This window comes from Thermobia domestica, chromosome 17, assembly GCF_964235325.1.
Source record: "Thermobia domestica chromosome 17, izTheDome1.hap1.1, whole genome shotgun sequence".
Lineage (NCBI taxonomy): Eukaryota > Metazoa > Arthropoda > Insecta > Zygentoma > Lepismatidae > Thermobia > Thermobia domestica.
Genome location: NC_137470.1, coordinates 8,826,510 through 8,843,536, shown reverse-complemented (window position 1 = coordinate 8,843,536; position 17,027 = coordinate 8,826,510). Strand labels below are relative to the sequence as shown.

At 36.4% G+C, this 17,027-nt stretch overlaps 2 protein-coding genes across 3 annotated transcripts in view; one reads left to right on the top strand and one right to left on the bottom strand.

Moving 5' to 3' along the window:
- Positions 1-17,027, bottom strand: part of LOC145674571 (uncharacterized) — a 183,395-nt gene that overhangs the window by 155,524 nt on the left and 10,844 nt on the right. The gene's annotated exons all lie outside the window — the stretch shown is intronic.
- LOC145674572 (uncharacterized) overlaps positions 7,061-17,027 on the top strand; it is a 410,151-nt gene continuing 400,184 nt past the window's right edge. For both annotated transcript variants that reach the window (XM_081744760.1, XM_081744759.1), the window contains exon 1: positions 7,061-7,295. In XM_081744760.1, coding sequence (XP_081600886.1) covers positions 7,188-7,295 — 108 coding nt within the window. In that variant the 5' untranslated portion in view covers positions 7,061-7,187. The remainder of the gene's footprint in view (positions 7,296-17,027) is intronic.

The window sequence follows — 17,027 nt, the reverse complement described above, 5'->3', positions numbered from 1 at the left end:
TCTCAGATCTTGATTCGTATCCAAACCTGCATCTGAAATTGTGATGATAAAATTGAATATCTAAAATTCGTCAAAACTTTTTTCAGATTCACTAATATAGTAGGTTGCTGTGCTTTTAAATGTTCCATAACACGTTTGTGCTACCTTTGTTCTTTATTTTATTTTGACCTTGCAATATTTACATCGAAGTCTCTTTAGTAAAATATTTCCAAGTTTGCCTTCTTCCCATTTCAGAGTATACTGAATTGTCTGAAAACTGATCTAAATGGTAACAAATTTTTCTGTTTAGCTCCTCTTCGAAACTTAATGTTCACTTCACATTGAAAATATTTATTTTATTCTTAGAAAATAAACTTTTTTATTTTCTCATATACAAATGAAATATCTTTTAGATAGACCCTTCTAATCGCAGGAATACTGGACAAAACAAACTCTTTATTAATAGTAGTTTCTGACTCACTAGAGTCCAACCATCAACAAATGTAATAATGAATATCTTTCACTTCGAAGGTACAGCAAAAAATATAGACTGGTTGGCGTGGAACAACAGTAGATTTGTAAACATACACACGAGAATTTCAGATGAGCGATATGGTTGTGTAATATTATTAGTATTAATAAAAGTGTTCGTTGTATGACTTTATTACCTAACTTATGGCTTGCCCTTCTGAGGTCAGGAGTTTGTTGAAGGAGTAAATATAAAAGAGATTTCTGTTATTTTTCTTCACCCGCCAGGTTTCTTTAATCATACATTGCAGGACGTAACCAAAACATATCCATGCATCGTATCATTGAATCGTTTTGTGTTTTGTATATTAAAGTGTTCAAAAATATTTATGTTAATTCGCATTTCTTCATGTGATCTCAGGTTTAATTCTCGGTGGAACATACATGAGAAAATTGAAAGCTGAAACAATATGAAAATAGTATTTAAAAGTCAGGAAATTGATATTAAAACTTTAGCTATCTATTGGGACTGTAAGGCCGTAGTTAAATTAACCCACACGTTTCGTGAAGATATATTACGTCGTTATTGTTTATTTACTATAAGCTACCAGATACATCCTCAGAGGCCACTTTACACTGTAGTAATCAACAGATGAAAACATTGGAAAAGGAATGGAAGGAAGGTCTCCAGAGCCTTAGATCAAGGTACTAACCTAGCATTTGCCCAGTATAACTGAGGAACAACCCTGGAAAATCCTCAGTCAGGATGGCTGGTTTCCGAATTCGAACCTGGTATTATCCAATTGCGAAGCAAGAATCCTAACAAGTAGCCTGAGCTCGCTCCGTATTATTATTATTATTATTTAATTAACGTGATGTTCTAAAATTAGTGCAAATTAAACCCCACTTTCTTTATTGCTGATGTTATAGTTAATAAGCCTACATGAGACATCAGTCCTCCATCAAGAAAGAATACTAGAACTGGAATTCAGGAAGCGGGGTTGAAGAGATTAATGAGGATGAGGAAACTATGTACGATGCAAAAACTGATAAATTATGACTTCATCACAGATATATTCACTTACGTCAATTAATATTTCTCTGATACAGGGCACTCTTACTTTCTATAGTGGCAGGAAAATGGCCCGCTTTTGTAAACGAACACACTAAGCATGTGCATATAGGCGCAATGTCCGTGCAAAAGAAACATAGGTAAAACCAGATAAAAATAGGGAAAGCAAGGGGAAAGTGATAAAACGCCATTCAGCTTTAAAAAAAAAAGCTAAAAATAACTCAACTTAGAGCTACGAAAGACGCGAGGCGAATTTTATCGAAAAGATTGTTTTTCCTTGTAATTAGTTGTGCTAACTATGAACATGAATTAAAAAGAAAACAAGTAGCTAGCTCTGAATTTCGCAAACTGGTTGAAAAGAAAATATTGGATAAAATTTAATAATAAAGAAGACATTTATGATAATTAAAACAAACTAAATTCTTGGCACGACAGTCCTTTGGTTCCTACCAGCGGACTTACGAAACGTCTGAAAAGTCATTGTGGGTAAGTGAATTGCTCACTTGTCAGGATGAAGGGCGATGGTGATGTGAAATGCGGGGCTGTCAGAGGTACTACTTATGATAATTGGATTTATAATATTCTATGTTTCCGTAAACCCTCTTCAAGAAGATAACTGTTAATCTTAGCTTTGAAAATGTAACATAAAGAGTTTTATTGCTATCATTAGGTTGCATATAAACCTCTTTATTCCGGAATTATCGGATTTACTTTAACGCTTAACTTTCATATTTTTTCTGATTTACGAATATTTAAATCACTATTATCCCCTTAAGGTCAATTAGTGATATTTTAACTCATTTCGAACCAACTATATATATAGTTAGTCTTGTTATATGGGAATAATTGAGACCAGAAGCAGTCTATAGGCTAAGTTCAAATAAATCTTGGCCGACCTCCTGATAAACCACGTCTTTCAACAAGGTGAATTGCGGCAATCCGATACCCACATGAGGAAATCTTCCGGTTCAAGTGAAAGCTTCCATAAGAATCAGCACCCTAATCAGTGGAATGTGTCTTGCTAATTTTTCCCCAATGTGAAAGTACCTAACTTTATTGTTAAAAATGAAAAGGCCTTTTATTTCAAACAAGTCGCCATTAGAGTTTTCATATTTGAACTCAACACTCATGAAAAGTCATGTTAAAGCGCGACTTACCCCTGAAAAAGAACATTTATATGTTTTTAGTTTCTCGTGTTCCCCAAACTACATGCGGAATTAGTGCATGTGCCTTCCGCTCGCATTACCTGGGTACAAACAGCTACGATCTTGGTACTAGCATATGTTTCGGTTTCCAGATCTCAAATATTTATTTGGTCTAGGAATTAATTCGTGCGGGTGGACAAGAGATGGCGCAACGAACGGAGCGTCCCACAGTTCCGTGTATCCACACATGTGTTGCAAACCCCTGTCATCGCGTATCGTTCGTAGTATAGGGCATTGGATTAAAGCGTCAACAACACCAGTTTGTAGTTAAGTGAACATGGCGCAATTTGTGCCTGATAAAGTATTTTTGCGGGGTGTCCTGCTGCATTACTTTAACATGCAGAAAAGTGCGACTGAAAGTCATCGTATTTTGGTGGAAGTGTATGGTGACCATGCTCTAGCTGAGCGAACGTGTCAGAAGTGGTTTGCACGGTTTAGAAGTGGTGATTTCGGCTTGGCAGACCAAGAGCGAGCTGGACAGCCAAAAAAATTTCAAGACGAAGAATTGACAGCATTGCTCGAGCAGGATTCGTGTCAAACGCAGGAACAACTTGCAGCAGCATTAGGCGTTGATCAAACAACAGTCTCCAAACGCTTGAAAGCCATGGGAATGATTCAAAAGATGTCACATTGGGTTCCACATGAATTGAAAGACAGAGACGTTGAAAGACGAAAAACCATTTGCGAATTGCTGCTTCAATGACAGAGCAGAAAGGGGTTTCTGCATCGAATTATTACGGGTGATGAGAAGTGGATCCATTACGAGAACCCTAAACGAAAAAAGGCCTGGGTGAAACTAGGTAAACCAGGCCCATCACAACCTAAACGAGATATTCACTGTGCAAAGGTTATGCTGTGCATATGGTGGGATATGAAAGGTGTGGTGTACTATGAGCTGCTGCAACCGGGTGAAACTATGAATGGAGAACGTTATCGACGACAATTAATGCGTTTGTAGCAAGCTCTGGCCAGAACACGACCAGAATGGGAGAACAGACATGATAAACTTATTGTTCAACATGATAACGCTCGCCCACATGTCGTAAAACCGGTCAAAACCTATTTAGAAAATGTCGGATGGGAAGTTTTACCCCACCCGCCGTATTCACCAGACGTTGCTCCTTCGGACTACTACTTGTTCGATTGAATGAACAACGATTTGATTGGACAGCGGTTTACTTCTTCAGAAGATATCGAAACATGGGTCTCTGATTGGATCGCTTCCAAGGATGAGGACTTCTTTCGCCACGGAATCCGTACATTGCCTGACAGATGGGCGAAAGTGGTGGCTAGCGATGGACAATATTTTTCTTAAGGTATTTATGTATTTTGTGTTTGTACTACAGCTTCAATGTGTGCGTACCAACCGCACGAATTAATTCCTAGACCAAATATATTTCAGCCTGATTCTATGTCTGAATCCGAAATTTCAAATCTAGATAAGGGGCACCAAAATTCATAGTTTATTCTCGGTGCTCATATTGTGATTTACTAAATAATTATTAAATCTAATTGTAAAATATACATTTGATATTTTGAGCAGAATGAGCAAGATAAATATACGTAAAAACTAGTCAATACTTGTCTTAACTGTTTATATTTTCTTAACTGTCAATGAAATAGGTGTATTGAGGAATTTTAAATATTAGAGTTTTGTACTCCGGTTTCAAATATATATCATTTTTTTTTAAGTAAGCCAAGCATTTGATCTTTAGAGTAGAACGAAGGAAACAAATAGACTTGCCAATATTCGTCTTAATTTTCTATTCTCTTCTTCACTGTGAGGACTTCGTGAAATTACTTTCGGCGAATTTTAGATATTCAAGTTTATCATAATTTGGGTGGGAAGTGGGTTTGGATAAGAATCAAAATCTGAGATCCGGATTTCGGATCCAGATCCGAATTTCGAACCCAGATCCGAGATCCGAATCCAGATTCGTGATTCGAGATCCGGATCCAGATCCGAGATTCGAGATCCGGATCCAGATCCGAGATCCGGACCCAGATCCGAGATCCGAGATCCGGATCCAGATCCGAAACCTGAGATCCGGATTCAGATCCGAAACCTGAGATCCGGATCCAGATCCGAAATCTGAGATCCGGATCCAGATCCGAGATCCGGATCCAGATCCGAGATCCGGATCCAGATCCGAAATCCGAGATCCGGATCCAAAGGATCCGGACCCAATGAGATCCGGATCTTCGGATCCGGCAAGATCCGGATCCGGCCATCCCTAATCTGGATCCGGATCTCGAATCTCGGATCTGGATTCGGATCTCGGATCTGGGTTCGAAATTCGTATCTGGATCCGAAAACTTATTTCTGTATTAGATAATGTGGGTAACTATAACTTTTCGTCTATAGAAAACGGAGAGTGTATGGTATTATCGCAGGAAATATTTGTTGCATAAGACTTAGATTGTCAGTATTTAGGAGCAACTTTTAAAATAATCAGTTACTGCAAATGTGCTACAGATTAGCCGAGGAAACCCGACAGCCATAGTCGAGTGGTCTGCGGCATTAGGCTGTGGATTGTTTGCTGTGAATGCCTTGGATTCAAATCCCGCTTCGGGCATAGCTGTTTTTAACTGTCCTCGTTTACTTCTATGTCTGTGTTGTGTCATAATGGTTACAGTGTAATCCGTGCAAAGCGTTCAACAGGTTAAACAATCTGATAAAAAGCTTTTACCTTTTTATGTATAAAAACAGTGGTTAGCGCGTGCCTTCGGTGCCCATGGCCATGGGTTCAATTTCCGGAGAGGCACTCAACAATTTCGATGTTGATCCAGCATCGTGAGGACAATTGGGGAGTTATCTTAAGTAAGAGGTAGCGGACTCCAGTCTAGAAACCCGGCATTAGGGTGTCGTGGCGCTGACCGCACATCCCCATTTGGAACATAAGCCCGCTGGTAGGTCCAGATCCTAAGGGACTGTTACGCCAGGAGTTTAATTTGTTTTAATTATTTTAAATTCCGTTTTTTTTGTTACATTTTATTCAACATTTTCTTTTCAATTGGTTTGCGGAACTCAGCGCTACTTGTTTTCTTTCTAATTCATGTTTATAATTAGCACAATTAATCATTATGAAAAACATCCTTTTCAATAAAATTCATCTTTCGTAGCTCTAAATTTAGTTATTTTTAGCATTCTTTTAGTTGAAGGGCGTTTTATTTCCCCCTCGTTTTCCGTTTTTTTTTCTAGTTTTACCTATGTTTCTTTGAAGGGATGTTCCGCCCATGGGCACGTAGTGTGTCCGTTTACAAAAGCGGGCCTTACAGGATTCTTGCTTCGCAATTGGGTGATACCGGGTTCAAATCCGGAGACCGGCCATCCTGACTGAAGATTTTAAAGGGTTCTTCCTTAGTTACACTAGGCAAATGCTGGGATAGTACCTTAATCTAAGGCTCTGGAAACCTTCCTTCCACTTCCTTTTCCAATGTTGTTCTCATCTGTTGATTACTACAGTGTAAAATAGCATCTGAGGATGTATCTGGTAGCTTATAGTAAATAAACAATAATGACATAATATCTTGTCATAATGACGTGAATATCTTGATGAAAGTTTGGGTTAATTTAACTACAGCCTTACGGCCCTAACAGATTGATTAAGGTTTGATATCAATTTTCTGACTTAAATAATGTTTTCATATTGTTTTAGCTCCCAATTGTCTCATGTATGTCTCCACCGAAAATTGAACCTGAGATCACATTCGAATGTGCTAAGTATTTTTGAACATTTTAATATACAAAATACAAAACACATCAATGATACGATACATGAATATGTGTTGGTTACGTCCTACAACGTATATTTAAAAAAAAAAAAAACCTGGAGGGTGAAGGAAAGATCAACAGAAAGATTTTTATTTTATTTACTCCTTCAACAAACCCTCGACTTCAGAAGGGCAAACCATAATAGGTGATAAATGTCATACAACAAACACTTTTTTTTTACCTAATAATATACATATACTACACAACCATATCGCTATCCAGAAATTCTCATGTGTATGTTTAAAAATCTACTGTGGTCCCACACCAACCTGTCTATATTTTTTGTTATACCTTCGAAGTGAAAGGCATTCATTATTAAATTTGTTGATGGTTGGACTCCAGTGAGTTAGAAACTAAAATAAATAGAGTTTGTTTTGTCTAGTATTCTTGCGATTCGAAGGGTCTTATCTAAGAGATCTTTCATTTGTTTATGAGAGAATAGTGAAGTTTATTTTCTAAGAATAAAATAATTGTTTTCAATGTGAAGCTAACATCAAGTTTTGGAAGAGGGGCTGAATAGAAGAATTTGTTACCATTTACATCAGCTCTTTCAGACGGTTAAGTTCGCTATACTCTGAAATGGGAAGAAGTCAAATTTGGAAGCATTTTCTAAAGAGATTTCCACAGAAAGTGCAATATGTAAATATTGCAAGGTTGAAATAAAGAACAAAGGTAGCACAAGTGTATTATGGAAACATTTAAAAGGCCAGCATCCTACAATATCAGTGAATCCGGAAAAAGTTCCATCATTCGAAGACGATGTACTTATGGAAGAGGAAACCCTGGACAAACCAAGGTAAGTGTCTTTTACAATCATGTTTCTTTAAAAATACAACGTATGTGTGTATGTGTGTAGGGAGAGAGAGCTACTTAGAAAGCAAGAGGGAAGATGAAAAGATTTATTTTTATTATTAATCGCATAATAATCACAACGCAGAGTAATTAGGAAAAAATAATATATTATTTAAAATAAAGATCGAAAAATATAGGAGCATTTACTACAACCGCACTACACTGCTGAAAAATTATAGAAAAATGCAATTTAATAATGGAAGGGGATGAAATTCATACCATGCAGACATTACCATGGACACTCACAAATAAAAATCTAGGGAAAGGCAAAATTTACCAGTGTTTGGCAAACATCAATCTAAGTGTTAAATAGTTAATATTGCATTTTTTGTTCCCGTAAATACAAGTACATAGTTTTCAAAACTGAGGTTCGGATCCGAGATCCGGATCCGGATCTTATTGGGTCCGGGTACGCACGTGCTTACTGTGTTCGTTTACAAAAGCGGGCTATTTTCCTGCCACTATAGAAAATAAGAGTGCCCTGTATCAGAGATACATTAATTGACGTATGTAAGTGAATATATCTGTGATGAAGTCATAATTACTCATTTTTTGCATCGTACATAGTTTCCTCATCCTCATTAATCTCTTCACCCCCGCTTCCTGAATTCCAGTTCTAGTATTCTTTCTTGATGGGGGACTGATATCTCATGTAGGCTTATTAACTATAACATCAGCAATAAAGAAAGTAGGGTTAATTGGCACTAATTTTAAAACATTAGTTAATTAAACAATAATAATACGGAGCGAGCTCAGGCTAATTGTTAGGATTATTGCTTCGCAATTGGATAATACCGGGTTCGAATTCGGAGACCAGCCATCCTGATTGAGGATTTTCCAGGGTTGTTCTTCAGTCATACTGGGCAAATGCTAGGTTAGTACCTTGATCTAAGGCTCTGGAGACCTTCCTTCCATTCCTTTTCCAATGTTTTCATCTCTTGATTACTACAGTGTAAAGTGGCCACTGAGGACGTATCTGGTAGCTTATAGTAAATAAACAATATTGACGTAATATAACTTCACGAAACGTGTGGGTTAAGGCATCGTTAACTACAGTCTTACAGTCCCAATAAATAGCTAAAGTTTTAATATCAATTTCCTGACTTTTAAATACTATTTTCATATTGTTTCAGCTTTCAATTTTTTTCATGTATGTTCCCACCGACAATTGAACCAGAGATCACATGAACAAATGCGAATATGTTAAATATTTTTGAACACTTTAATATACAAAACACAAAACGCTTTAATGATACGATGCATGGATATGTTTTGGTTACGTCCTGCAATGCATGATTAAAGAAACCTGGCGGGTGAAGAAAAAATAACAGAAATCTGTTTTATATTTACTCCTTCAACAAACTCCCGACCTCAGAAGGGCAAGCCATAAGTTAGGTAATAAAGTTATACAACGAACACAACCATATCGCTCTCCAGAAATTCTCGTGTGTATGTTTAAAAATCTACTGTTGTTCCAACCAGTCTATATTTTTTGTTGTATATATCTTCCAAGTAAAAGATATTCATTATTACATTTGTTGATGGTTGGACTCTAGTGAGTCAGAAACTACTATTAATAAAGAGTTTGTTCTGTTTAGTATTCCTGCGATTAGAAGGGCCTTATCTAAATTGTATATGAGAAAATAAAGTTTATTTTCTAAGAATAAAATAAATATTTTCAATGTGAAGCTAACATTAAGTTTCGAAGAGGAGCTAAACAGAAAAATTTGTTAACCTTTACATCAGTTTTCAGACAATTCAGTATACTCTGAAATGGGAAGAAGTCAAACTTGGAAACATTTTACTAAAGAGACTTCGACAGAAAGTGCAACATGTAAATATTGCAACGGATCCAGATCCGAGATCTGAATTTCGGATCCAGATCCGAGATCCGGACCCAGATCCGAATTTCGGATCCAGATCCGAGAGCCGGACCCAGATCCGAGATCCGAATTTCGGATCCGGATCCGAGATCCGGATCCGGATCCGAAAATTTTTGGCCATCCCTAATATATATATATATATATATATAAAATTACTGTATCATTACTTTTTGGCCTAGAATCATGGTTCAAAACCCATTTTCTTTAGTATAACAAACCCTTTCTAACTGCACAATTTAATGTTCGTATCATACACCTGAAGCGAAAAAATCGGGAAGTACCGGATTTTATTTGCGAAAAAAATCACCTCCCGGAACACTTGAGCCTCTCGGTCCCGGCCCCGGTTCACGTAGGGATCTCAAAAAAAAAATAATAATAATAATAATAAAATAAAAAAAATAGAGAAATATTCAAAGGTAGATACAATTTGTATGGAAAGTTCCAATCTGATATCTTCAAAACTATAGGCGTGAAAAATTTTTGAAATTTGCCTGAAGAAAAAAAAGTCTCGCCCCTTCGCCCTCACATGGCGCCGCAAAGTTGAAAATCCAGTTGCAAAATGCATCTAGGGTGTTCTTTCGTCCATCCTTTACTTGGCTAACAATAAAACCCGACTTAAATACTTTTATGGAACCTAAATAAGCGGTCAAAGACCATACTATGGCATGGTATAAAAATATCCATAAATCCTAAAAGGGTTAATATTTCACCTAGAAAGGAAAAAAAGGCGGAAAGAAAAATGTGCAAAAGTTATGATTGTTATAATAAAGTCGCCATACCTCAAAATCCTTTAAGATTACAGGCATATTACGAATATGAGGGTGGTGTGATCGCCGAGGGACGCAGCGTTCCTTCCTAACATATTATTTTTTTGGGGGGGGCACTGTTCCCCCCGGAGAAGACAGAAATAATATGTCTATAATATAATAGTAAATGGAATAGTACTTTGTGAAAATAGTTTGTGCCTCTCCGAATGCTAAGTGTGCCTTCCGGAACATTTTCTTTTTGTGAAAGAAACACTCAACGGACGTCTTCCCTCATACGTGACGGCATAACACGACCATAGATCCCGAAAGCCCAGAAATCTAATTCCTAATCCTAACTATATATATATATATATATATATATATATATATATATATATATATATATATATATATATTTCTTTTTTTGATTTTGAACTGTAGTAGTGAAAGTGGAATGAGACTATTATAAAAAGTGAAAGACCTCAAACATATCGATAATCAAATATTTTATCCGAATGTATGAAAATATTGCAAATGCTGACTACTATCCATTTCATAAAGATAGGCCCCTGACTTCGTGGTGCTGCCGTGACGTTCAGTCAAAACTTATATTGCATTGTCGTACCTCGTTGGAATTCCTGAAATGTTGTCTTTTCAATACTTAAGACATAAAAATTTTCTTTGTACTATGTAGTGAGAAAAAAATAAAAATTAATGAAAAAGTGCGTATTTTTTCGTACTTTTTTGGTAGTTCAATGTTTATAGTACTATATCTCAGAAAAGAGATCACGTGAAATAATTTCCTGTGTACAATATGTAAATGCATCCATTAACTGTAAGTTGTGAGAATTTCAATTTTCATCACTTGATACTTTTTGTGTAATTAAAACAAATGTACGACGCTCTGATCTCCTTTACCATGGTAGTTAGAGAAACGTACAAAACACTGCTCGAAAATTTGGAAGTCTAGTGTTCCAAATATTTGGAACTATTAACAAAAAAGGGTTTAGTTGTAGAGTATTTATTTTTTAAAAAAAAATTCTTTTACTTCAACATGTTCTCTGCGTTAAGCGGTGAGCCATGTTGCAGTCCAATCTTTAAATTCCCCGCGCTTATATGAAGAAACAGCATACAGTAAGTGGAAGTGCGGCAACGCTGTCGTGCAGTGTTGTCGCGTTCAGGAAGCTTGTAGCGCGAAGCTTACTTCATAAGAATGTAATAGGAAAAAGTATTTATTATAACCTTTCACAACATCATAAAAGTAATAATAATGCATTACACATCTCAATTTAATCGAAATAAAACGTTGAAGTAAAACATCCAAAAACTCATCTCTTAATCTATTTACTTCATTCACTTTCGTAATGGGTTTGTTGACTCATCGCTGCTCCTGTTATCTTCCTGTACACTTATTAACAATGGCTCCATTTTTACCTCAAGATCTATCCGTATACACACTTTCCAGCTTACGAACATGTTAAAGGTTAAAAAGAAATGTATCCTTGGCAATCACGTGTTCACCCAAGTTCTGCGATCAATTCCCCTGCCGAATGTATACAATAACACAGAATGGGTCCTTTGTTTTCTTTCAACGAAAGAAAACTATGCAATATGTAGGTGACGAGGGCTGTATTTGCGTCTAATCACGTTGCACTGATTACGTCTTCAACACTTCCCTTCGGTTCGTAGGCGTGAAAAACTTAGACATGCACTCACACCATATGGGTTCATTGCAATGAGACGGACGAATGGGCATTTATATTTTCCTTAGTATATGTCGTGGTTTTTGATTAAAAAAAAAATATATATATGGATATTCCTTTACGAGCGGCGGTATTACAAAAAGAAGAGGCAAAATTTTTAGCGATAATGAAATTGCAGAACTGATGAATGACTCCGACTCAGACGGTTATGAGTTAGTAATGAATAGTAATGACATTGATTATTCTGTGTTCAGTTGCGTATTCGGGAGTGAACAAGATAGTAACTCTGTTTCAAGTGAACCTGCGGCTGCGCCCGGAAAGAGAGAAAAAACGTGTCGTTCCTATTCAAAGACAGATTCTGATGTAGCTTGGAGCGATAAAATTCAAGTAAATGCAAAACCCCTGTTTAGTGGTATCCCGGGAATTGATCAAAATGCTGGGTTATCTACAGAGTATTCCGCATATAAAGTGTTTCAGCTGTTTTTACCGATGAAGTTTTATAGTAAAAAAAAAAGTTGAATTGATTTTGAGTTGAACGTCCTGTTCAGCAGTGAGGCTATATGAGACGTCGACCTACTGATTAACGTGAAATACAAACTACATGAGCTCTCAAGGAATAGTAGTAAAAGTTATGAATCAATACGCAAAACAGCAGATTGAGAAAAAGAAAAAATACTAAAACAAAAATCTTTGTTTTCTAAATGAAAGCGTGTTACTTTAATTAAAAACCAGGAACTTTTTACACTAATTATTCACATAAGCCTTGCACGGAAGCCAGCTTTACGCGATTTTTACAAATCAACTACGCAAGAGCTATTAGTATGTCTGTCAAGTGGTGGAACAGATCTTCTGTGAAGTGTAAACTCAATATTACATATCAACTAAGGTTGTATCATATAATAAAGTTTATGCTTGTATTTGTTTCTGTGCAAGTGTATTTTGTACTGCGTGCAGTAAGTGAAAAACTGACAAAAAGCAACAAATTTTCGAAGACCATCACATGCAAATCACAACAAAATAAGAGTTCGCTTTTCTAATTTTGAACATTTGGCACATTTTCTGTATATCCTGTTAATTTCTAAGAAATTGGTTTAAAATCTGTGGAGACATAAAATTTTAAAAATATATCTAAAAAGTGCCGGACACTGTGCGTGACAAGTTTAAATACCCGTCCGTCTGAGAGTGTATACGCGCCAGGAAAATGTGGCAACGTAGCACTCCGTATAAACTGCGATAGCGAAGGGCGCAAAGCTGAGAAAATCATAATGTCATATTTGTGATTGTTTATCTTTTAAAACAAGTCAAAACAGTTTGGTTGAAAAAGCTACTTTAAGATCTTTCTAAAAGTTTTTTAAGATTGTTAATACACCGCAGCAATTCAGAGATAATGATGTCTCACTTTTTACTGAATAACAAGAAAACTACTACGTGTTCAGTAATGAAATTTTCACAACTTACAGGTAACATATGCATCTACATATGGTGCACAGGAAATTATTTTATGTTATCTCCTTTCCGAGATATAGTCCTATAAACATTGATTTACCAAAAAAGTACGAAAAAATACGCACTTTTTCATTAATTTCTATTTTTTTCTCACTACACAGTACAAAGAAAATTTTTATGTCTTAAGTATTGAAAAGACAACATTCCAACAATTCCAACGAGGTACGACAATGTAATATAAGTTATGACTGGACGTCACGGCAGCACCGCTAAGTCAGGGGCCTATCTTTATGAAATGGATACTCCATTACTTGAGCTGAAAGAAACTTCATACTGAAGAGGCTATAAAGCTGTCCGCGGTATACAATTGGCCAATATAGCGCTAGTAGCCTAGCTCGTCCAACTATTCAAAGGAAGAGTCTTCAATTACTGAAGAAGTGCTTTTACAGTTTGCCAAAACTTCACGAACTAATTTATTCATTTTATACATTAAGGCAAGAGCAATATAATAAATAGCTTTTGGCTAGCAGGGAGCTCCGCCCCCAGACCCCCGAGTCTGCTCGTCCTACAGCCTGGCATTTCAATCTATCGGCCATTGCATCAACAGTGAATTTCGTGAACTTGCTCTTCATATTTCCTGAATCTGCCCATCCGGGGGCTTCGCCCCCACACACTGTTTTTGCTTGTCTACGGCCTCCCACCCCTTCAACCCACAATTCTATTGTTTCTTTTCCTTTTTCAACTATCTAAAAGATAAGATTTTGTATCCCAAGAAAACGCCCATTTAAATAGCATGGGAATTTCTTGATCCCCCTTTAGACCCCTTAAAAATTAAAAATATTCACTTTTGGCAATTTTTCTGTCGGTTAGTCCTGGAAAGCTACAATCATGCCAAATTTCGTCATTCTAATCCTGCCGAAAGTGCCTAAACATTTTGGGGAGAGGAAGACGTCTCATATAAATAACACGACAAAGATTTTTCAGTTCCCCATAAAACCACTCTACGTTTGGAAATTTTCATTTCTGATGACTCACTTATGTAGCGCTAAACGAAAACGTACAAACATACCGAATTTCAAGTTTTTATTCCGATTCCAAGTACCTAAAACATGAGATTATAGGTAAAAAAAAAGCCTATTTAAACAACATGGGGAAATTCTTCATTCTCTTTTTAGACTCCCTAGAAGTTAAAAATATTCACTTTTGGCAATTTTCCTGTGGGTTTGTCCCGGAAAGCTAAAATCATGCCAAATAGGCATGGGCGCGAGACGCGAGAACGCGAGAAGTCTCGTCTCGTCTCGTCTCGCAAACGAGACGAGAACGCGAGACGAGACTTATAATATTTTGCGAGACGAGAACGCGAGACGAGACCTGATATATTTTGCGAGACGAGAACGCGAGACGAGACTTCAGCAAGTCTCGCGCGAGAAGTCTCGCGAGACTTCTCGCGGTCTCGCATAGTTTACATTTGTGATATTGATATGGTATTCTTTTGCAAGTACCATCATACATATTGAAGAGAAGATAGTTAATAATGTCAGGATCGAGTTTTGTAATAAACATGGGTGTACCGACAGTAGAGCGCCAGCAAAGAGAGTGATGGCAAAAGAGCGACGACCAGGAGAGCGTTAGCCAAGAGATCGACGGGTCAAAAGGTGACGCACAGAGACCTATAAACTATGGATCAAATGCTTGAAACGTGGTCATAATTCAAAATCAGTAAAAATGGACAAAAATTGCTGTAATGAGGATCAATTTGACATCAAATAAAAAAATGGAGGACCAAATTTGGAAAAAGTAAAATTGGCGAACTGGACTTGGTACATTGGTGCATTTGACTTTGTTGATTACAAACTTACTAATTTGACATTAAAATTTAAAAATTCAAAATGGCGGATCCATATAGCGGACTGCGTCTGAAAAAGTTTGAGATTCGAGAGGGAAAGATACTTTGTCTACTTCAATAGCTAGGACAGAGTCAATCTACCAGTCATTTATTTATTAAAATATAACTTAATGAAGTCATTTTAATTTTTCAGTTAAACAATTGTTCTTCTCCCCCTTATTTTTCGAAAGCTTAGTCCTCAACCATATAGAGTCATTCCACCTGAAAGCGAAAAATCGAGCAAGACGATCGATTATGTGAATGATAATAACCAGAAATATATATAAAGTTCTAAACAGTGTGGAACAAAAAAGCCCAGTGGAATACTAACAATATTTTGATTCCAGCTTCCTCCACAAGTGGTGAAAATTTCAATTTGTATTTCGACTTACTTCTGTCCCGGCATGTGTTTACGTGGCTGCACGTTTCTTGCTGCTTCACGTTCCTTAGCAGCTGTAAAATTCCACAAAAACATTCTTGTAAACAAAGTCCGGGTGTAAAAAGGAATGCAATCACAAACGAGAGTCGTGTTTTTCTGTTTTCACTCCTTTTAGTAGACTCAGTTCACGATTGTTTGTAATGCTTGCAAAATTTGATTTTGTTTGTAGCGGTTTCAGACCCTGGAATGCAGACAACACAACAATCTTGATGTAGCGTTGGAGCTTCAAAAGGCTGTAATGGTCACATCTGTTTTGGAGATTGATATGTATTGCTTTCTTTTCTTTCTTTCTTTCTTTCTCTCTCTCTCTTTCTTTCTTTCTTTCTTTCTTCTTCTTCTTCTTCTTCTTCTCCTTTTTTGAATTTTGGAGCAACAACAACAATATAAAGTGACAACATGAAAACAGATACTTTAGTGAAGCTCAGAAACACAAATTTGAGCGTTTTAGTCATTTCCGATCAGAAGTTAGAGGGGGCATAGCTCAGCATCCGTTCTCTATGCACTATATACCACTAACACTAATAGGAATTAGAAACACAAAAGATTATTTTTTTTCTATAGAAAGTAAGATGATACTTATTATTCTCTCAAAATTACGTTCCCTTTGAAACAACAAATTTTTCAATATTTCTTCCCTTTAATTCATCGACTTGGACTAAAAAGATCCAAATATTTCGTAACCCAAAATGTGTATTTGCGTCTCTACTACGTGGTTAAAAAAAAAAAAAAAAAAAAAAGACTGTCCACATATCTATAGTGCAATTTTGAATTTATTTATTTATTTTTTTTTTTTTTCATTTTCGATAGAGCTCCAAGAAAATGAACATAACTTAAGATTCAACTATGGCCGTATCTTCAACATGAATGCCGTGCATTACAAACCATTCCATTTTCCTTCCTATCACATATTGATAAGTGTTCAGACAAACACTCAAATCTCGAATGCGACCGCACGAAGATTTTGGCATAATTTGTCGTTTCCACATGGAATAACTCCATAGGTATTGTCTACATGTTCAGCCGAATCTCCATGGAAGTTATTCCCTTCATCACTTTCGTTTGAGTCGTCTAAATTTTTGTCAGCTTCCGTGTTGGAAATAATTAAAAGGTTTACAGCTTGAGATGACAAATTCTTCATTTTCTTATAAAATGATTTGCCCAAAGAAGAAATGAAAGGATCTGTTGTTGCCAAAAGCCTTCGGAACTTATCATCCATGTTTTCAATACGAAAACAGTTTCGAGAGAAATTCTGACACGCTGACAAGAATTCAGACGGTTCAGACGATGAATTCGATAAAAATTCGGCTGAACGTGTAGACACTTATATGGTTGAGGATGAAGCTTTCGCAAAAGAAGGAGAACATAAACAATTGTTTCGCTGAAAATATCTTCAGTAAATTGTCCACTGATTTCGCGTGTTTATTCTTTATATAACTCCTCCTGTACCATTACCACGCTAAATAAATACCAAAAATGAATTGAATTTAGGCCTGGTCATACCGAAAGTGAAAATGTTTACTATTTGCCTAAACAAACAGCTAAATTTCCGTATTTTGTTTTGTTTAATCTTCTTT